Below are 23,509 nucleotides of genomic sequence, written 5' to 3'. Positions count from 1 at the left end.
GGGTTAACTAGTGATGTTGTTAACTAGTGATGTTGTTGTTGTTAACTAGTGATGTTGTTAACTAGTGATGTTGTTGTTAACTAGTGATGTTGTTAACTAGTGATGTTGTTAACTAGTGATGTTGTTGTTGTTAACTAGTGATGTTGTTAACTAGTGATGTTGTTGTTGTTAACTAGTGATGTTGTTAACTAGTGATGTTGTTAACTAGTGATGTTGTTAAAGTGCTATAGTGATGTGTTAACTAGTGATGTTGTTAACTAGTGATGGATGTTGTTAACTAGTGATGTTGTTGTTGTTAACTAGTGATGTGATGTTGTTAACTAGTGATGTTGTTGTTGTTAACTAGTGATGTTGTTAACTAGTGATGTTGTTAACTAGTGATGTTGTTGTTGTTAACTAGTGATGTTGTTGATGTTAACTAGTGATGTTGTTAACTAGTGATGTTGTTAACTAGTGATGTTGTTGTTGTTAACTAGTGATGTTGTTAACTAGTGATGTTGATGTTGTTAACTAGTGATGTTGTTGTTGTTAACTAGTGATGTTGATGTTGTTAACTAGTGATGTTGATTGTTGTTAACTAGTGATGTTGTTAACTAGTGATGTTGATGTTGTTAACTAGTGATGTTGTTAACTAGTGAGTTGTGCGACGATGTTGTTAACTAGTGATTTGTTAACTCGTGATGTTGTTAACTAGTGATGTTGTAAAATATGTGGTTGTTAACTAGTGATGTTGTTGTTGTTAACTAGTGATGTTGAATGTTGTTAACTAGTGATGTTGATGTTGTTAACTAGTGATGTGTTGTTGTTAACTATGAGTGATGTTGTTAACTAGTGATGTTGTTAACTAGTGATGTTGTTGTTGTTAACTAGTGATGTTGTTAACTAGTGATGTTGTTAACTAGTGATGTTGTTGTTGTTAACTAGTGATGTTGGTTGTTAACTAGTGATGTTGTTAACTAGTGATGTTGTTAACTAGTGATGTTGTTAACTAGTGATGTTGTTAACTAGTGATGTTGTTAACTAGTGATGTTGTTAACTAGTGATGTTGTTGTTGTTAACTAGTGATGTTGTTGTTGTTAACTAGTGATGTTGTTAACTAGTGATGTTGTGTTGTTAACTAGTGATGTTGTTGTTGTTAACTAGTGATGTTGTTAAACTAGTTGATGTTGTTAACTAGTGATGTTGTTAACTAGTGATGTTGTGTTGTTAACTAGTGATGTTGTTAACTAGTGATGTTGATGTTGTTAACTAGTGATGTTGTTGTTGTTAACTAGTGATGTTGATGTTGTTAACTAGTGATGTTGTTGTTGTTAACTAGTGATGTTGTTGTTGTTAACTAGTGATGTTGTAACGTAGTGATGTTTGTTAACTAGTGATGTTGTTAACTAGTGATGTTGTTGTTGTTAACTAGTGATGTTGTTAACTAGTGATGTTGATGTTGTTAACTAGTGATGTTGTAACTAGTGATGTTGTTAACTAGTGATGTTGTTAACTAGTGAATGTTGTTAACTAGTGATGTTGTTGTTGTTAACTAGTGATGTTGTTAACTATGATGTTGTTAACTAGTGATGTTGTTAACTAGTGATGTTGTTGTTGTTAACTAGTGATGTTGTTAACTAGTGATGTTGTTAACTAGTGATGTTGTTGTTGTTAACTAGTGATGTTTTTATAGATTGTTGTTAACTAGTGAATGTTGTTGTTGTTAACTAGTGATGTTGTTAACTAGTGATGTTGTTGTTGTTAACTAGTGATGTTGTTGTTGTTAACTAGTGATGTTGTTAACTAGTGATTGTTGTTGTTAACTAGTGATGTGTTGTTGTTAACTAGTGATGTTGTTGTTGTTAACTAGTGATGTTGTTAACTAGTGATGTTGTGTTGTTAACTAGTGATGTTTGTTGTTAACTAGTGATGTTGTTAACTAGTGATGTTGTTGTTGTTAACTAGTGATGTTGATGTTGTTAACTAGTGATGTTGATGTTGTTAACTAGTGATGTTGTTGTTAACTAGTGATGTTGTTGTTGTTAACTAGTGATGTTGTTAACTAGTGATGTTGATGTTGTTAACTAGTGATGTTGTTGTTGTTAACTAGTGATGTTGATTGTTGGTTAACTAGAGTGATGTTGTTAACTAGTGATGTTGATGTTGTTAACTAGTGATGTTGTTGTTGTTAACTAGTGATGTTGTTAACTAGTGATGTTGTTAACTAGTGATGTTGTTAACTAGTGATGTTGTTAACTAGTGATGTTGATGTTGTTAACTAGTGATGTTGTTAACTAGTGATGTTGTTAACTAGTGATGTTGTTAACTAGTGATGTTGTTGTTGTTAACTAGTGATGTTGTTGTTAACTAGTGATGTTGTTGTTAACTAGTGATGTTGTTGTTGTTTAACTAGTGATGTTGTTGTTAACTAGTGATGTTGTTGTTAACTAGTGATGTTGTTGTTAACTAGTGATGTTGTTGTTGTTAACTAGTGATGTTGTTGTTGTTAACTAGTGATGTTGATGTTGTTAACAAGTGATTTGTTAACTAGTGATGTTGTTAACTAGTGATGTTGATGTTGTTAACTAGTGATGTTGTTAACTAGTGATGTTGTTGTTGTTAACTAGTGATGTGTGTTTTGTTAACTAGTGATGTTGTTGTTGTTAACTAGTGATGTTGTTAACTAGTGATGTTGTTGTTGTTAACTAGTGATGTTGTTAACTAGTGATGTTGTTAACTAGTGATGTTGTTAACTAGTGATGTTGATGTTGTTAACTAGTGATGTTGTTGTTGTTAACTAGTGATGTTGTTAACTAGTGATGTTGTTAACTAGTGATGTTGTTGTTAACTAGTGATGTTGTTAACTAGTGATGTTGTTTGTTGTTAACTAGTGATGTTGTTAACTAGTGATGTTGTTAACTAGTTATGTTGTTAACTAGTGATGTTGTTGTTGTTAACTAGTGATGTTGTTAACTAGTGATGTTGATGTTGTTAACTAGTGATGTTGTTAACTAGTGATGTTGTTGTTAACTAGTGATGTTGTTGTTGTTAACTAGTGATGTTGTTGTTAACTAGTGATGTTGTTGTTGTTAACTAGTGATGTTGTTAACTAGTGATGTTGTTAACTAGTGATGTTGTTAACTAGTGATGTTGTTAACTAGTGATGTTGTTAACTAGTGATGGTTGTTAACTAGTGATGTTGTTAACTAGTGATGTTGATGTTGTTAACTAGTGATGTTGTTGTTTTTAACTAGTGATGTTGTTGTTGTTAACTAGTGATGTTGTTGTTGTTAACTAGTGATGTTGTTAACTAGTGATGTTGTTGTTGTTAACTAGTGATGTTGATGTTGTTAACTAGTGATGTTGTTAACTAGTGATGTTGTTGTTGTTAACTAGTGATGTTGATGTTGTTAACTAGTGATGTTGTTGTTAACTAGTGATGTTGTAAACTATGTTGTTAACTAGTGATGTTGTTAACTAGTGATGTTGTTAACTAGTGATGTTGATGTTGTTAACTAGTGATGTTGTTAACTAGTGATGTTGTTAACTAGTGATGTTGTTAACTAGTGATGTTGATGTTGTTAACTAGTGATGTTGTTAACTAGTGATGTTGTTGTTGTTAACTAGTGATGTTGTTGTTAACTAGTGATGTTGTTAACTAGTGATGTTGTTAACTAGTGATGTTGTTGTTGTTAACTAGTGATGTTGTTGTTGTTAACTAGTGTTGATGTTGTTAACTAGTGATGTTGTTAACTAGTGATGTTGTTAACTAGTGATGTTGATGTTGTTAACTAGTGATGTTGATGTTGTTAACTAGTGATGTTGTTGTTGTTAACTAGTGATGTTGTTAACTAGTGATGTTGTTAACTAGTGATGTTGTTGTTGTTAACTAGTGATGTTGTTAACTAGTGATGTTGATGTTGTTAACTAGTGATGTTGATGTTGTTAACTAGTGATTTTTGTTGTTGGTTTAACTAGTGATGTTGTTGTTGTTAACTAGTGATGTTGTTAACTAGTGATGTTGTTAACTAGTGATGTTGTTGTTGTTAACTAGTGATGTTGATGTTGTTAACTAGTGATGTTGTTGTTGTTAACTAGTGATGTTGTTAACTAGTGATTGTTGTTGTTGTTAACTAGTGATGTTGTTAACTAGTGATGTTGATGTTGTTAACTAGTGATGTTGTTAACTAGTGATGTTGTTGTTGTTAACTAGTGATGTTGTTAACTAGTGATGTTGTTGTTGTTAACTAGTGATGTTGTTGTTGTTAACTAGTGATGTTGTTAACTAGTGATGTTGATGTTGTTAACTAGTGATGTTGTTGTTGTTAACTAGTGATGTTGTTAACTAGTGATGTTGATGTTGTTAACTAGTGATGTTGATGTTGTTAACTAGTGATGTTGTTGTTGTTAACTAGTGATGTTGTTGTTAACTAGTGATGTTGTTAACTAGTGATGTGTTGTTGTTAACTAGTGATGTTGTTAACTAGTGATGTTGTTAACTAGTGATGTTGTTGTTGTTAACTAGTGATGTTGTTAACTAGTGATGTTGTTAACTAGTGATGTTGTTAACTAGTGATGTTGATGTTGTTAACTAGTGATGATGTTGTTGTTAACTAGTGATGTTGTTAACTAGTGATGTTGTTAACTAGTGATGTTGTTAACTAGTGATGTTGTTAACTAGTGATGTTGTTGTTGTTAACTAGTGATGTTGTTAACTAGTGATGTTGTTAACTAGTGATGTTGTTGTTGTTAACTAGTGATGTTGTTGTTGTTAACTAGTGATGTTGTTGTTGTTAACTAGTGATGTTGTTAACTAGTGATGTTGTTGTTGTTAACTAGTGATGTTGATGTTGTTAACTAGTGATGTTGTTAACTAGTGATGTTGTTAACTAGTGATGTTGTTAACTAGTGATGTTGTTGTTGTTAACTAGTGATGTTGTTGTTGTTAACTAGTGATGTTGTTAACTAGTGATGTTGTTGTTGTTAACTAGTGATGTTGTTAACTAGTGATGTTGTTAACTAGTGATGTTGTTAACTAGTGATGTTGTTAACTAGTGATGTTGTTGTTGTTAACTAGTGATGTTGTTGTTGTTAACTAGTGATGTTGTTAACTAGTGATGTTGTTGTTGTTAACTAGTGATGTTGTTAACTAGTGATGTTGTTAACTAGTGATGTTGATGTTGTTAACTAGTGATGTTGTTAACTAGTGATGTTGTTGTTGTTAACTAGTGATGTTGTTGTTAACTAGTGATGTTGTTAACTAGTGATGTTGTTGTTGTTAACTAGTGATGTTGTTAACTAGTGATGTTGTTGTTGTTAACTAGTGATGTTGTTGTTGTTAACTAGTGATGTTGTTGTTAACTAGTGATGTTGTTGTTAACTAGTGATGTTGTTAACTAGTGATGTTGATGTTGTTAACTAGTGATGTTGTTAACTAGTGATGTTGTTAACTAGTGATGTTGATGTTGTTAACTAGTGATGTTGTTAAATAGTGATGTTGTTAACTAGTGATGTTGTTGTTGTTAACTAGTGATGTTGTTAACTAGTGATGTTGTTGTTGTTAACTAGTGATGTTGTTAACTAGTGATGTTGTTAACTAGTGATGTTGTTAACTAGTGATGTTGATGTTGTTAACTAGTGATGTTGTTAACTAGTGATGGTTGTGTTGTTGTTGTAACTAGTGATGTTGTTAACTAGTGATGTTGATGTTGTTAACTAGTGATGTTGTTAACTAGTGATGTTGTTAACTAGTGATGTTGATGTTGTTAACTAGTGATGTTGTTAACTAGTGATGTTGTTGTTGTTAACTAGTGATGTTGATGTTGTTAACTAGTGATGTTGTTAACTAGTGATGTTGTTGTTGTTAACTAGTGATGTTGATGTTGTTAACTAGTGATGTTGTTGTTGTTAACTAGTGATGTTGTTAACTAGTGATGTTGTTGTTGTTAACTAGTGATGTTGTTAACTAGTGATGTTGTTGTTGTTAACTAGTGATGTTGATGTTGTTAACTAGTGATGTTGTTAACTAGTGATGTTGTTGTTGTTAACTAGTGATGTTGTTAACTAGTGATGTTGTTAACTAGTGATGTTGTTGTTGTTAACTAGTGATGTTGTTGTTGTTAACTAGTGATGTTGATGTTGTTAACTAGTGATGTTGTTAACTAGTGATGTTGTTAACTAGTGATGTTGTTAACTAGTGATGTTGTTGTTGTTAACTAGTGATGTTGTTAACTAGTGATGTTGTTGTTGTTAACTAGTGATGTTGTTGTTGTTAACTAGTGATGTTGTTGTTAACTAGTGATGTTGTTGTTGTTAACTAGTGATGTTGATGTTGTTAACTAGTGATGTTGTTGTTAACTAGTGATGTTGTTAACTAGTGATGTTGTTAACTAGTGATGTTGTTGTTGTTAACTAGTGATGTTGTTAACTAGTGATGTTGTTAACTAGTGATGTTGTTAACTAGTGATGTTGTTAACTAGTGATGTTGTTGTTGTTAACTAGTGATGTTGTTGTTGTTAACTAGTGATGTTGTTGTTGTTAACTAGTGATGTTGTTAACTAGTGATGTTGTTAACTAGTGATGTTGTTAACTAGTGATGTTGTTGTTGTTAACTAGTGATGTTGTTGTTGTTAACTAGTGATGTTGTTAACTAGTGATGTTGTTGTTGTTAACTAGTGATGTTGTTAACTAGTGATGTTGTTGTTAACTAGTGATGTTGTTGTTGTTAACTAGTGATGTTGTTAACTAGTGATGTTGTTAACTAGTGATGTTGATGTTGTTAACTAGTGATGTTGTTAACTAGTGATGTTGTTGTTGTTAACTAGTGATGTTGTTAACTAGTGATGTTGTTAACTAGTGATGTTGATGTTGTTAACTAGTGATGTTGTTAACTAGTGATGTTGTTGTTGTTGTTAACTAGTGATGTTGTTAACTAGTGATGTTGTTGTTGTTAACTAGTGATGTTGTTGTTGTTAACTAGTGATGTTGTTAACTAGTGATGTTGTTGTTGTTGTTAACTAGTGATGTTGATGTTGTTAACTAGTGATGTTGTTGTTGTTAACTAGTGATGTTGTTGTTGTTAACTAGTGATGTTGTTAACTAGTGATGTTGTTAACTAGTGATGTTGATGTTGTTAACTAGTGATGTTGTTGTTGTTAACTAGTGATGTTGTTGTTGTTAACTAGTGATGTTGTTAACTAGTGATGGTTGTTGTTGTTAACTAGTGATGTTGTTAACTAGTGATGTTGTTGTTAACTAGTGATGTTGTTGTTGTTAACTAGTGATGTTGTTGTTAACTAGTGATGTTGTTAACTAGTGATGTTGTTAACTAGTGATGTTGTTAACTAGTGATGTTGTTAACTAGTGATGATGTTGTTGTTAACTAGTGATGTTGTTTAACTAGTTATGTTGTTAACTAGTGATGTTGTTAACTAGTATGTTGGATGTTGTTAACTAGTGATGTTGTTGTTGTTAACTAGTGATGTTGTTGTTGTTAACTAGTGATGTTGTTAACTAGTGATGTTGTTGTTAACTAGTGATGTTGATGTTGTTAACTAGTGATGTTGTTGTTGTTAACTAGTGATGTTGATGTTGTTAACTAGTGATGTTGTTAACTAGTGATGTTGTTAACTAGTGATGTTGTTAACTAGTGATGTTGTTGTTAACTAGTGATTTGTTGTTGTTAACTAGTGATGATTTGATGTTGTTAACTAGTGATGTTGTTGTTGTTAACTAGTGATGTTGATGTTGTTAACTAGTGATGTTGATGTTGTTAACTAGTGATGATGTTGTTGTTAACTAGTGATGTTGTTGTTGTTAACTAGTGATGTTGTTAACTAGTGATGTTGTTAACTAGTGATGTTGTTGTTAACTAGTGATGTTGTTGTTGTTAACTAGTGATGTTGTTAACTAGTGATGTTGTTAACTAGTGATGTTGTTGTTAACTAGTGATGTTGTTAACTAGTGATGTTGTTGTTGTTAACTAGTGATGTTGTTGTTGTTAACTAGTGATGTTGTTAACTAGTGATGTTGTTAACTAGTGATGTTGTTGTTGTTAACTAGTGATGTTGATGTTGTTAACTAGTGATGTTGTTAACTAGTGATGTTGTTGTTGTTAACTAGTGATGTTGTTAACTAGTGATGTTGTTGTTGTTAACTAGTGATGTTGTTAACTAGTGATGTTGTTGTTGTTAACTAGTGATGTTGTTGTTGTTAACTAGTGATGTTGTTAACTAGTGATGTTGTTAACTAGTGATGTTGTTGTTGTTAACTAGTGATGTTGATGTTGTTAACTAGTGATGTTGTTAACTAGTGATGTTGTTGTTGTTAACTAGTGATGTTGTTGTTAACTAGTGATGTTGTTAACTAGTGATGTTGATGTTGTTAACTAGTGATGTTGTTAACTAGTGATGTTGTTAACTAGTGATGTTGTTAACTAGTGATGTTGTTGTTGTTAACTAGTGATGTTGTTAACTAGTGATGTTGATGTTGTTAACTAGTGATGTTGTTAACTAGTGATGTTGTTAACTAGTGATGTTGTTAACTAGTGATGATGTTGTTGTTAACTAGTGATGTTGTTAACTAGTGATGTTGTTGTTGTTAACTAGTGATGTTGTTGTTGTTAACTAGTGATGTTGTTGTTGTTAACTAGTGATGTTGTTAACTAGTGATGTTGTTAACTAGTGATGTTGTTAACTAGTGATGTTGTTGTTGTTAACTAGTGATGTTGTTGTTGTTAACTAGTGATGTTGTTAACTAGTGATGTTGTTGTTAACTAGTGATGTTGTTGTTGTTAACTAGTGATGTTGTTAACTAGTGATGTTGATGTTGTTAACTAGTGATGTTGTTAACTAGTGATGTTGTTAACTAGTGATGTTGTTGTTGTTAACTAGTGATGTTGTTGTTGTTAACTAGTGATGTTGTTAACTAGTGATGTTGATGTTGTTAACTAGTGATGTTGTTAACTAGTGATGTTGTTAACTAGTGATGTTGTTAACTAGTGATGATGTTGTTGTTAACTAGTGATGATGTTGTTGTTAACTAGTGATGTTGTTGTTGTTAACTAGTGATGTTGTTGTTGTTAACTAGTGATGTTGTTAACTAGTGATGTTGTTAACTAGTGATGTTGTTGTTGTTAACTAGTGATGTTGTTAACTAGTGATGTTGTTAACTAGTGATGTTGTTGTTAACTAGTGATGTTGTTGTTAACTAGTGATGTTGTTAACTAGTGATGTTGTTGTTAACTAGTGATGTTGTTGTTGTTAACTAGTGATGTTGATGTTGTTAACTAGTGATGTTGATGTTGTTAACTAGTGATGTTGTTAACTAGTGATGTTGTTAACTAGTGATGTTGTTAACTAGTGATGTTGTTAACTAGTGATGTTGTTGTTGTTAACTAGTGATGTTGTTAACTAGTGATGTTGTTAACTAGTGATGTTGTTGTTGTTAACTAGTGATGTTGTTAACTAGTGATGTTGTTAACTAGTGATGTTGTTAACTAGTGATGTTGTTGTTGTTAACTAGTGATGTTGATGTTGTTAACTAGTGATGTTGTTGTTGTTAACTAGTGATGTTGTTAACTAGTGATGTTGTTAACTAGTGATGTTGTTGTTGTTAACTAGTGATGTTGTTAACTAGTGATGTTGTTGTTGTTAACTAGTGATGGTTGTTGTTAACTAGTGATGTTGATGTTGTTAACTAGTGTTGTTGTTAACTAGTGATGTTGTTGTTGTTAACTAGTGATGTTGTTAACTAGTGATGTTGTTGTTGTTAACTAGTGATGGTTGTTGTTAACTAGTGATGTTGATGTTGTTAACTAGTGATGTTGTTAACTAGTGATGTTGTTGTTGTTAACTAGTGATGTTGTTAACTAGTGATGTTGATGTTGTTAACTAGTGATGTTGATGTTGTTAACTAGTGATGTTGATGTTGTTAACTAGTGATGTTGTTAACTAGTGATGTTGTTAACTAGTGATGTTGATGTTGTTAACTAGTGATGTTGATGTTGTTAACTAGTGATGTTGTTGTTGTTAACTAGTGATGTTGTTGTTGTTAACTAGTGATGTTGTTAACTAGTGATGTTGTTGTTAACTAGTGATGTTGTTGTTGTTAACTAGTGATGTTGTTAACTAGTGATGTTGTTGTTGTTAACTAGTGATGTTGTTGTTGTTGTTAACTAGTGATGTTGTTAACTAGTGATGTTGTTGTTGTTAACTAGTGATGTTGTTGTTGTTAACTAGTGATGTTGTTAACTAGTGATGTTGTTAACTAGTGATGTTGTTGTTAACTAGTGATGTTGTTGTTGTTAACTAGTGATGTTGTTAACTAGTGATGTTGTTGTTGTTAACTAGTGATGTTGTTAACTAGTGATGTTGTTGTTGTTAACTAGTGATGTTGTTAACTAGTGATGTTGTTGTTGTTAACTAGTGATGTTGTTAACTAGTGATGATGTTGTTGTTAACTAGTGATGTTGTTAACTAGTGATGTTGTTAACTAGTGATGTTGTTGTTGTTAACTAGTGATGTTGTTAACTAGTGATGTTGTTAACTAGTGATGTTGTTAACTAGTGATGTTGTTGTTAACTAGTGATGTTGTTAACTAGTGATGTTGTTAACTAGTGATGTTGTTAACTAGTGATGTTGTTGTTAACTAGTGATGTTGATGTTGTTAACTAGTGATGTTGTTAACTAGTGATGTTGTTAACTAGTGATGTTGTTGTTGTTAACTAGTGATGTTGTTGTTAACTAGTGATGTTGATGTTGTTAACTAGTGATGTTGTTAACTAGTGATGTTGTTGTTGTTAACTAGTGATGTTGATGTTGTTAACTAGTGATGTTGTTAACTAGTGATGTTGTTAACTAGTGATGTTGTTAACTAGTGATGTTGTTAACTAGTGATGTTGTTGTTGTTAACTAGTGATGTTGTTAACTAGTGATGTTGTTGTTGTTAACTAGTGATGTTGTTAACTAGTGATGTTGTTGTTGTTAACTAGTGATGTTGATGTTGTTAACTAGTGATGTTGTTGTTGTTAACTAGTGATGTTGTTGTTAACTAGTGATGTTGTTGTTGTTAACTAGTGATGTTGTTAACTAGTGATGTTGTTAACTAGTGATGTTGTTAACTAGTGATGTTGTTAACTAGTGATGTTGATGTTGTTAACTAGTGATGTTGTTGTTGTTAACTAGTGATGTTGTTAACTAGTGATGTTGTTGTTAACTAGTGATGTTGTTAACTAGTGATGTTGTTGTTGTTAACTAGTGATGTTGTTGTTGTTAACTAGTGTTGTTGTTAACTAGTGATGTTGTTAACTAGTGATGTTGATGTTGTTAACTAGTGATGTTGTTAACTAGTAATGTTGTTGTTGTTAACTAGTGATGTTGTTGTTGTTAACTAGTGATGTTGTTGTTGTTAACTAGTGATGTTGTTGTTGTTAACTAGTGATGATGTTGTTGTTAACTAGTGATGTTGTTGTTAACTAGTGATGTTGTTGTTGTTAACTAGTGATGTTGTTGTTGTTAACTAGTGATGTTGTTGTTAACTAGTGATGTTGTTGTTGTTAACTAGTGATGTTGATGTTGTTAACTAGTGATGTTGTTAACTAGTGATGTTGTTGTTAACTAGTGATGTTGTTAACTAGTGATGTTGTTGTTAACTAGTGATGTTGTTGTTGTTAACTAGTGATGTTGTTAACTAGTGATGTTGATGTTGTTAACTAGTGATGTTGTTGTTGTTAACTAGTGATGTTGTTAACTAGTGATGTTGTTAACTAGTGATGTTGTTAACTAGTGATGTTGTTGTTGTTAACTAGTGATGTTGTTAACTAGTGATGTTGTTAACTAGTGATGTTGTTGTTGTTAACTAGTGATGTTGTTAACTAGTGATGTTGTTAACTAGTGATGTTGTTAACTAGTGATGTTGTTGTTGTTAACTAGTGATGTTGTTGTTGTTAACTAGTGATGTTGTTGTTGTTAACTAGTGATGTTGTTAACTAGTGATGTTGTTAACTAGTGATGTTGATGTTGTTAACTAGTGATGTTGTTGTTGTTAACTAGTGATGTTGTTAACTAGTGATGTTGTTAACTAGTGATGTTGTTAACTAGTGATGTTGTTGTTGTTAACTAGTGATGTTGTTGTTGTTAACTAGTGATGTTGTTGTTGTTAACTAGTGATGTTGTTAACTAGTGATGTTGTTAACTAGTGATGTTGATGTTGTTAACTAGTGATGTTGTTGTTGTTAACTAGTGATGTTGTTAACTAGTGATGTTGTTGTTAACTAGTGATGTTGTTGTTAACTAGTGATGTTGTTAACTAGTGATGTTGTTGTTGTTAACTAGTGATGTTGTTGTTGTTAACTAGTGATGTTGTTAACTAGTGATGTTGTTAACTAGTGATGTTGTTGTTGTTAACTAGTGATGTTGTTAACTAGTGATGTTGTTAACTAGTGATGTTGTTGTTGTTAACTAGTGATGTTGTTAACTAGTGATGTTGTTAACTAGTGATGTTGTTAACTAGTGATGTTGTTGTTGTTAACTAGTGATGTTGTTGTTGTTAACTAGTGATGTTGTTGTTGTTAACTAGTGATGTTGTTAACTAGTGATGTTGTTAACTAGTGATGTTGATGTTGTTAACTAGTGATGTTGTTGTTGTTAACTAGTGATGTTGTTAACTAGTGATGTTGTTAACTAGTGATGTTGTTAACTAGTGATGTTGTTGTTGTTAACTAGTGATGTTGTTGTTGTTAACTAGTGATGTTGATGTTGTTAACTAGTGATGTTGTTAACTAGTGATGTTGTTAACTAGTGATGTTGTTGTTGTTAACTAGTGATGTTGTTGTTGTTAACTAGTGATGTTGTTGTTGTTAACTAGTGATGTTGATGTTGTTAACTAGTGATGTTGTTAACTAGTGATGTTGTTGTTGTTAACTAGTGATGTTGATGTTGTTAACTAGTGATGTTGTTAACTAGTGATGTTGTTAACTAGTGATGTTGTTAACTAGTGATGTTGTTGTTGTTAACTAGTGATGTTGTTGTTGTTAACTAGTGATGTTGTTAACTAGTGATGTTGTTGTTGTTAACTAGTGATGTTGTTAACTAGTGATGATGTTGTTGTTAACTAGTGATGTTGATGTTGTTAACTAGTGATGTTGTTAACTAGTGATGTTGTTAACTAGTGATGATGTTGTTGTTAACTAGTGATGTTGTTGTTGTTAACTAGTGATGTTGATGTTGTTAACTAGTGATGTTGATGTTGTTAACTAGTGATGTTGATGTTGTTAACTAGTGATGTTGTTGTTGTTAACTAGTGATGTTGTTAACTAGTGATGTTGTTGTTGTTAACTAGTGATGTTGTTAACTAGTGATGTTGTTAACTAGTGATGTTGTTAACTAGTGATGTTGTTAACTAGTGATGTTGTTGTTGTTAACTAGTGATGTTGATGTTGTTAACTAGTGATGTTGTTAACTAGTGATGTTGTTGTTGTTAACTAGTGATGTTGTTAACTAGTGATGTTGTTGTTAACTAGTGATGTTGTTGTTGTTAACTAGTGATGTTGATGTTGTTAACTAGTGATGTTGTTAACTAGTGATGTTGTTAACTAGTGATGTTGTTAACTAGTGATGTTGATGTTGTTAACTAGTGATGTTGTTAACTAGTGATGATGTTGTTGTTAACTAGTGATGTTGTTAACTAGTGATGTTGTTGTTGTTAACTAGTGATGTTGTTGTTGTTAACTAGTGATGTTGTTAACTAGTGATGTTGTTAACTAGTGATGTTGTTAACTAGTGATGTTGTTAACTAGTGATGTTGTTGTTGTTAACTAGTGATGTTGTTGTTGTTAACTAGTGATGTTGTTGTTGTTAACTAGTGATGTTGTTAACTAGTGATGTTGTTGTTGTTAACTAGTGATGTTGATGTTGTTAACTAGTGATGTTGTTAACTAGTGATGTTGTTAACTAGTGATGTTGTTGTTGTTAACTAGTGATGTTGTTAACTAGTGATGTTGTTGTTGTTAACTAGTGATGTTGATGTTGTTAACTAGTGATGTTGATGTTGTTAACTAGTGATGTTGTTGTTGTTAACTAGTGATGTTGTTGTTGTTAACTAGTGATGTTGTTAACTAGTGATGTTGTTGTTGTTAACTAGTGATGTTGTTGTTGTTAACTAGTGATGTTGTTGTTGTTAACTAGTGATGTTGTTAACTAGTGATGTTGTTGTTGTTAACTAGTGATGTTGTTGTTGTTAACTAGTGATGTTGTTAACTAGTGATGTTGTTAACTAGTGATGTTGTTGTTGTTAACTAGTGATGTTGTTGTTGTTAACTAGTGATGTTGTTAACTAGTGATGTTGATGTTGTTAACTAGTGATGTTGTTAACTAGTGATGTTGTTGTTGTTAACTAGTGATGTTGTTGTTGTTAACTAGTGATGTTGTTAACTAGTGATGTTGTTAACTAGTGATGTTGTTGTTGTTAACTAGTGATGTTGTTGTTGTTAACTAGTGATGTTGTTAACTAGTGATGTTGTTGTTGTTAACTAGTGATGTTGTTAACTAGTGATGTTGTTGTTGTTAACTAGTGATGTTGTTAACTAGTGATGTTGTTGTTAACTAGTGATGTTGTTGTTGTTAACTAGTGATGTTGTTAACTAGTGATGTTGTTAACTAGTGATGTTGATGTTGTTAACTAGTGATGTTGTTAACTAGTGATGTTGTTGTTGTTAACTAGTGATGTTGTTGTTGTTAACTAGTGATGTTGTTAACTAGTGATGTTGTTAACTAGTGATGTTGTTAACTAGTGATGTTGTTGTTGTTAACTAGTGATGTTGATGTTGTTAACTAGTGATGTTGATGTTGTTAACTAGTGATGTTGTTGTTGTTAACTAGTGATGTTGTTAACTAGTGATGTTGTTAACTAGTGATGTTGTTGTTAACTAGTGATGTTGTTGTTGTTAACTAGTGATGTTGTTGTTGTTAACTAGTGATGTTGTTAACTAGTGATGTTGTTAACTAGTGATGTTGTTGTTGTTAACTAGTGATGTTGTTAACTAGTGATGTTGTTAACTAGTGATGTTGTTAACTAGTGATGTTGTTGTTGTTAACTAGTGATGTTGATGTTGTTAACTAGTGATGTTGTTAACTAGTGATGTTGTTAACTAGTGATGTTGTTGTTGTTAACTAGTGATGTTGTTAACTAGTGATGTTGTTAACTAGTGATGTTGTTGTTGTTAACTAGTGATGTTGTTAACTAGTGATGTTGTTAACTAGTGATGTTGTTAACTAGTGATGTTGTTGTTGTTAACTAGTGATGTTGTTAACTAGTGATGTTGTTAACTAGTGATGTTGTTGTTGTTAACTAGTGATGTTGTTAACTAGTGATGTTGTTGTTGTTAACTAGTGATGTTGTTGTTGTTAACTAGTGATGTTGTTGTTGTTAACTAGTGATGTTGTTGTTGTTAACTAGTGATGTTGTTAACTAGTGATGTTGTTGTTGTTAACTAGTGATGTTGTTGTTGTTAACTAGTGATGTTGTTGTTGTTAACTAGTGATGTTGTTAACTAGTGATGTTGTTAACTAGTGATGTTGTTAACTAGTGATGTTGTTGTTGTTAACTAGTGATGTTGTTAACTAGTGATGTTGTTGTTGTTAACTAGTGATGTTGTTGTTGTTAACTAGTGATGTTGTTGTTGTTAACTAGTGATGTTGTTAACTAGTGATGTTGTTGTTGTTAACTAGTGATGTTGTTAACTAGTGATGTTGATGTTGTTAACTAGTGATGTTGTTAACTAGTGATGTTGTTAACTAGTGATGTTGATGTTGTTAACTAGTGATGTTGATGTTGTTAACTAGTGATGTTGTTGTTGTTAACTAGTGATGTTGTTAACTAGTGATGTTGTTAACTAGTGATGTTGTTGTTGTTAACTAGTGATGTTGTTGTTGTTAACTAGTGATGTTGTTAACTAGTGATGTTGTTAACTAGTGATGTTGTTGTTGTTAACTAGTGATGTTGATGTTGTTAACTAGTGATGTTGTTGTTGTTAACTAGTGATGTTGTTAACTAGTGATGTTGTTGTTGTTAACTAGTGATGTTGTTAACTAGTGATGTTGTTAACTAGTGATGTTGTTGTTGTTAACTAGTGATGTTGTTAACTAGTGATGTTGTTAACTAGTGATGTTGTTGTTGTTAACTAGTGATGTTGTTGTTGTTAACTAGTGATGTTGTTAACTAGTGATGTTGTTGTTGTTAACTAGTGATGTTGTTAACTAGTGATGTTGTTGTTGTTAACTAGTGATGTTGTTGTTGTTAACTAGTGATGTTGTTGTTGTTAACTAGTGATGTTGTTAACTAGTGATGTTGTTAACTAGTGATGTTGTTAACTAGTGATGTTGTTGTTGTTAACTAGTGATGTTGTTAACTAGTGATGTTGTTGTTGTTAACTAGTGATGTTGTTGTTGTTAACTAGTGATGTTGTTGTTGTTAACTAGTGATGTTGTTAACTAGTGATGTTGTTGTTGTTAACTAGTGATGTTGTTAACTAGTGATGTTGATGTTGTTAACTAGTGATGTTGTTAACTAGTGATGTTGTTAACTAGTGATGTTGATGTTGTTAACTAGTGATGTTGATGTTGTTAACTAGTGATGTTGTTGTTGTTAACTAGTGATGTTGTTAACTAGTGATGTTGTTAACTAGTGATGTTGTTGTTGTTAACTAGTGATGTTGTTGTTGTTAACTAGTGATGTTGTTAACTAGTGATGTTGTTAACTAGTGATGTTGTTGTTGTTAACTAGTGATGTTGTTAACTAGTGATGTTGTTAACTAGTGATGTTGTTGTTAACTAGTGATGTTGTTAACTAGTGATGTTGTTGTTGTTAACTAGTGATGTTGTTAACTAGTGATGTTGTTGTTGTTAACTAGTGATGTTGTTGTTGTTAACTAGTGATGTTGTTAACTAGTGATGTTGTTAACTAGTGATGTTGTTAACTAGTGATGTTGTTGTTAACTAGTGATGTTGATGTTGTTAACTAGTGATGTTGTTAACTAGTGATGTTGTTGTTAACTAGTGATGTTGTTGTTGTTAACTAGTGATGTTGTTAACTAGTGATGTTGTTAACTAGTGATGTTGATGTTGTTAACTAGTGATGTTGTTAACTAGTGATGTTGTTGTTGTTAACTAGTGATGTTGTTAACTAGTGATGTTGTTGTTGTTAACTAGTGATGTTGTTAACTAGTGATGTTGTTAACTAGTGATGTTGTTAACTAGTGATGTTGTTAACTAGTGATGTTGTTGTTGTTAACTAGTGATGTTGTTGTTGTTAACTAGTGATGTTGTTAACTAGTGATGTTGTTGTTGTGGTGGTTCAGGAGACGTCATCTCAAGCAACAACCAGAGTCGAGGAACTCCGTATACAGGTTCACAACCACAACAACCACCACAACAACTACCACAACAACTACCACAACAACTACCACAACAACCACCACAACAACTACCACAACAACAACTACCACAACAACCACCACAACAACTACCACAACAACCACCACAACAACTACCACAACCACTACCACAACAACTACCACAACAACCACCACAACCACCACCACAACAACTACCACAACAACCATCACAACAACCACCACAACAACCACCACAACAACTACCACAACAACCACCACAACAACTACCACAACAACTACCACAACAACTACCACAACAACTACCACAACAACCACCACAACAACTACCACAACAACCACCACAACAACTACCACAACCACTACCACAACAACTACCACAACAACCACCACAACCACCACCACAACAACTACCACAACAACCATCACAACAACCACCACAACAACCACCACAACAACTACCACAACAACCACCACAACAACCACCACAACAACCACCACAACAACCACCACAACAACTACCACAACAACCACCACAACAACTACCACCACAACCACCACAACAACTACCACAACAACTACTACTACAACAACTACCACAACAACCACCACAACAACTACCACAACAACTACCACAACAACTACCACAACAACTACCACAACAACTATCACAACAACCACCACAACAACTACCACCACAACAACCACCACAACAACTACCACAACAACCACCACAACAACTACCACAACAACTACCACAACAACCACAACAACAACCACCACAACAACTACCACAACAACTACCACAACAACTACCACAACAACAACCACAACAACTACCACAACAACTACCACAACAACCACCACAACAACTACCACCACAACCACCACAACAACTACCACAACAACAACCACCACAACAACTACCACAACAACTACCACAACAACTACCACAACAACAACCACCACAACAACCACAACAACTACCACAACAACCACCACAACAACTACCACAACAACAACTACCACAACAACCACCACAACAACTACCACAACAACCACCACAACAACTACCACAACCACTACCACAACAACTACCACAACAACCACCACAACCACCACCACAACAACTACCACAACAACCATCACAACAACCACCACAACAACCACCACAACAACTACCACAACAACCACCACAACAACCACCACAACAACCACCACAACAACCACCACAATAACTACCACAACAACCACCACAACAACTACCACCACAACCACCACAACAACTACCACAACAACTACTACTACAACAACTACCACAACAACCACCACAACAACTACCACAACAACTACCACAACAACTACCACAACAACTACCACAACAACTATCACAACAACCACCACAACAACTACCACCACAACAACCACCACAACAACTACCACAACAACCACCACAACAACTACCACAACAACAACCACCACAACAACTACCACAACAACTACCACAACAACTACCACAACAACAACCACAACAACTACCACAACAACTACCACAACAACTACCACAACAACTATCACAACAACAACTACCACAACAACAACCACAACAACCACCACAACAACTACCACAACAACTACCACAACAACTACCACAACAACTACCACAACAACTACCACAACAACTACCACAACAACTATCACAACAACAACTACCACAACAACAACCACAACAACCACCACAACAACAACCACCACAACAACCACCACAACAACTACCACAACAACCACAACAACAACTACCACAACAACTACCACAACAACCACCACAACAACTACCACAGCAACCACAACAACAACCACCACAACAACTACCACAACAACCACCACAACAACTACAACAACAACAACTACCACAACAACTACCACAACAACCACCACAACAACAACAACTACCACAACAACCACCACAACAACCACTACAACAACAACCACAACAACTACAACAACAACAACCACCACAACAACTACCACAACAACCATCACAACAACTACCACAACAACTACCACAACAACTACCACAACAACCACCACAACAACTACCACAACAACTACCACCACAACTACCACAACAACAACTACCACAACAACTACCACAACAACTACCACAACAACCACAACAACAACCACCACAACAACCACAACAAATACCACAACAACCATCACAACAACTACCACAACAACCACCACAACAACTACCACAACAACTACCACAACAACCACCACAACAACTACCACAACAACTACCACAACAACCACCACAACAACTACCACAACAACTACCACAACAACCACCACAACAACAACCACCACAACAACTACCACAACAACTACCACAACAACCACAACAACAACCACCACAACAACCACAACAACTACCACAACAACCATCACAACAACTACCACAACAACTACCACAACAACTACCACAACAACCACAACAACAACCACCACAACAACTACCACAACAACTACCACAACAACCACCACAACAACTACCACAACAACTACCACAACAACTACCACAACAACCACAACAACAACCACCACAACAACTACCACCACAACAACTAGTCAACACGCCCCCTCAGTGATGCCACGCCCCCTCAGTGATGCCACGCCCCCTCAGTGATGCCACGCCCCCCTCAGCGAGGCCACGCCCCCTCGGCGAGGACAGGCCCCCTCAGTTAGGCCACGCCCCCCCCCGGTTAGGCCACGCCCCCTCGGTGAGGCCACGCCCCCTCAGTGAGGACACGCCCCTCAGTGATGCCACGCCCCCTAAGTGATGCCACGCCCCCTAAGTGATGCCACACAACCTCCGTGAGGACACGCCCCCCTCAGTGAGGCCACGCTCCCTCAGTGAGGACACGCCCCCCTCGGTGAGGCCACGCCTCCTCAGTGATGCAACGCCCCCTCAGTGATGCCACGCCCCCTCAGTGAGGACACGCCCCCCTCAGTGTGGACATGCCCCCTCAGTGAGGAGGTAGTGAAGGGTGACTATAGTGAAGGGTGACTATAGTGAAGGGTGACTATAGTGGTAGTGAAGGGTGACTATAGTGGTAGTGAAGGGTGACTATAGTGGTAGTGAAGGGTGACTATAGTGAAGGGTGACTATAGTGAAGGGTGACTATAGTGGTAGTGAAGTGTGACTATAGTGGTAGTGAAGGGTGACTATAGTGGTAGTGAAGGGTGACTATAGTGGTAGTGAAGGGTGACTATAGTGGTAGTGAAGGGTGACTATAGTGGTAGTGAAGGGTGACTATAGTGGTAGTGAAGGGTGACTATAGTGAAGGGTGACTATAGTGAAGGGTGACTATAGTGGTAGTGAAGTGTGACTATAGTGGTAGTGAAGGGTGACTATAGTGGTAGTGAAGGGTGACTATAGTGGTAGTGAAGGGTGACTATAGTGGTAGTGAAGGGTGACTATAGTGGTAGTGAAGGGTGACTATAGTGGTAGTGAAGGGTGACTATAGTGAAGGGTGACTATAGTGGTAGTGAAGGGTGACTCTAGTGAAGGGTGACTCTACTGAAGGGTGACTCTAGTGATGGTGACTCTAGTGAAGGGTGACTCTACTGAAGGGTGACTCTACTGATGGGTGACTCTACTGATGGGTGACTCTACTGATAGTGATGGGTGACTCTACTGATGGGTGACTCTACTGAAGGGTGACTCTACTGTTGGGTGACTCTACTGAAGGGTGACTCTAGTGAAGGGTGACTCTACTGAAGGGTGACTCTACCGATCGGTGACTCTACTGTTGGGTGACTCTACTGATGGGTGACTCTACTGATGGGTGACTCTACTGATGGGTGACTCTGTGCCTGCAGGTGGAGGGAGTGAAGGGGGTGATGGTGGACAATGTGGAGAAAGTCCTTCAGCGGGGCGAGCGTCTGGACGACTTGGTGGACAAAACAGTTGAACTACAAAACACGGTGAAGGTGGTGGTGATGGTGGTGGTGGTGATGATGGTGGTGATGGTGGTGATGGTGGTGGTGGTGGTGATGGTGGTGGTGGTGATGGTGGTGATGGTGGTGGTGTTGGTGGTGATGGTGGTGATGGTGATGGTGGTGATGGTGGTGATGGTGGTGGTGGTGGTGATGGTGGTGGTGGTGATGGTGGTGGTGGTGGTGATGGTGGTGATGGTGGTGGTGATGGTGGTGATGGTGGTGATGGTGGTGGTGGTGATGGTGGTGATGATGGTGGTGATGGTGGTGGTGGTGATGGTGATGGTGGTGATGGTGGTGATGATGGTGGTGATGGTGGTGGTGGTGATGGTGGTGGTGGTGATGGTGGTGATGGTGGTGGTGTTGGTGGTGATGGTGGTGATGGTGATGGTGGTGATGGTGGTGATGGTGGTGGTGGTGGTGATGGTGGTGGTGGTGATGGTGGTGGTGGTGGTGATGGTGGTGATGGTGGTGGTGATGGTGGTGATGGTGGTGATGGTGGTGGTGGTGATGGTGGTGATGATGGTGGTGATGGTGGTGGTGGTGATGGTGATGGTGGTGATGGTGGTGATGATGGTGGTGATGGTGATGGTGGTGGTGATGGTGGTGGTGGTGGTGATGATGGTGGTGATGATGGTGGTGATGGTGATGGTGGTGATGGTGGTGATGATGGTGGTGATGATGGTGGTGATGGTGATGATGATGATGGTGGTGATGGTGGTGGTGGTGGTGATGGTGATGGTGGTGGTGGTGGTGATGGTGGTGGTGATGGTGGTGATGGTGGTGATGGTGGTGGTGGTGATGGTGGTGGTGGTGATGGTGGTGATGATGGTGGTGGTGGTGATGGTGGTGGTGATGGTGGTGGTGGTGGTGATGGTGGTGGTGGTGGTGATGGTGGTGGTGGTGATGGTGGTGATGGTGGTGATGGTGATGATGATGGTGGTAATGGTGGTGATGGTGATGGTGGTGATGGTGGTGGTGATGGTGGTGATGGTGGTGGTGGTGGTGGTGATGGTGGTGATGGTGGTGGTGATGGTGGTGGTGGTGATGGTGGTGGTGGTGATGGTAGTGGTGGTGATGGTGGTGGTAATGGTGATGGTGGTGGTGATGGTGGTGGTGATGATGATGGTGATAATGGTGATGATGGTGGTGATGATGGTGGTGATGATGGTGATGGTGGTGATGGTGGTGATGGTGATGGTGGTGATGGTGATGGTGGTGGTGATGGTGGTGGTGATGATGGTGATGGTGGTGATGGTGGTGGTGGTGATGATGGTGATGGTGGTGGTGATGGTGGTGGTGGTGATGGTGGTGATGGCGATGGTGGTGATGGTGGTGATGATGGTGGTGATGATGGTGATGGTGGTGATGGTGGTGGTGATGGTGGTGTTGATGATGTTGTTGATGTTGGTGATGTTGTTGTTGTTGTTGATATTGTTGATGTTGTTGTTGATGGTTGAAGTTGTTGTTGTTGATGATGATGTTGTTGTTGATGTTGATGATGTTGTTGTTGATGTTGTTGCTGATGTTATTGTTGATGTTGTTATTGTTGTTGATGATGTTGATGATGTTGTTGTAGATGTTGATGTTGTTGTTGTAGATGTTGTTGTTGTTATTGTTGTTGATGATGTTGTTGATGTTGTTGTAGATGTTGTTGTTGATGTTGTTGATGTTGATGTTGTTGATGTTGTTATTGTTGTTGATGATGTTGATGATGTTGTTGTTGATGTTGTTGATGATGTTGTTGTTGATGATGTTGTTGTTGATGTTGTTGCTGATGTTGTTGTTGTTATTGTTGTTGATGATGATGTTGATGATGTTGTAGATGTTGTTGTTGATGTTGTAGATGTTGTTGATGTTGTTGTTATTGTTGTTGATGATGTTGTTGATGTTGTTGTAGATGTTGTTGATGTTGTTGTAGTAGTAGTTGATGTTGTTGATGTTGATGTTGTTGATGTTGTTGATGATGTTGATGTTGATGATGTTGTTGTTGATGTTGTTGATGATGTTGTTGTTGATGTTGTTGATGTTGTTGCTGATGTTGTTGTTGTTGTTGTTGTTATTGTTGTTGATGATGTTGTTGATGATGTTGTTGTTGTTGATGTTGATGATGTTGATGTT

At 35.8% G+C, this 23,509-nt stretch overlaps 1 protein-coding gene across 1 annotated transcript in view; it reads left to right on the top strand.

Moving 5' to 3' along the window:
- The window catches only part of LOC116937107 (vesicle-associated membrane protein 8-like), a 51,247-nt gene that overhangs the window by 26,865 nt on the left and 873 nt on the right, over nt 1-23,509 (top strand). The window contains exons 3-4 of the mRNA XM_076055274.1: nt 17,333-17,380; nt 21,272-21,376. Coding sequence (XP_075911389.1) covers nt 17,333-17,380; nt 21,272-21,376 — 153 coding nt within the window. The remainder of the gene's footprint in view (nt 1-17,332; nt 17,381-21,271; nt 21,377-23,509) is intronic.

Source organism: Petromyzon marinus, chromosome 71 (genome assembly GCF_048934315.1).
Source record: "Petromyzon marinus isolate PM22_M1 ecotype Great Lakes invasive population chromosome 71, UKy_Petmar_22M1.pri1.0, whole genome shotgun sequence".
Lineage (NCBI taxonomy): Eukaryota > Metazoa > Chordata > Hyperoartia > Petromyzontiformes > Petromyzontidae > Petromyzon > Petromyzon marinus.
Note: the sequence above shows the minus strand (reverse complement) of the source record. Positions and strands in the feature narration are given on the sequence as shown.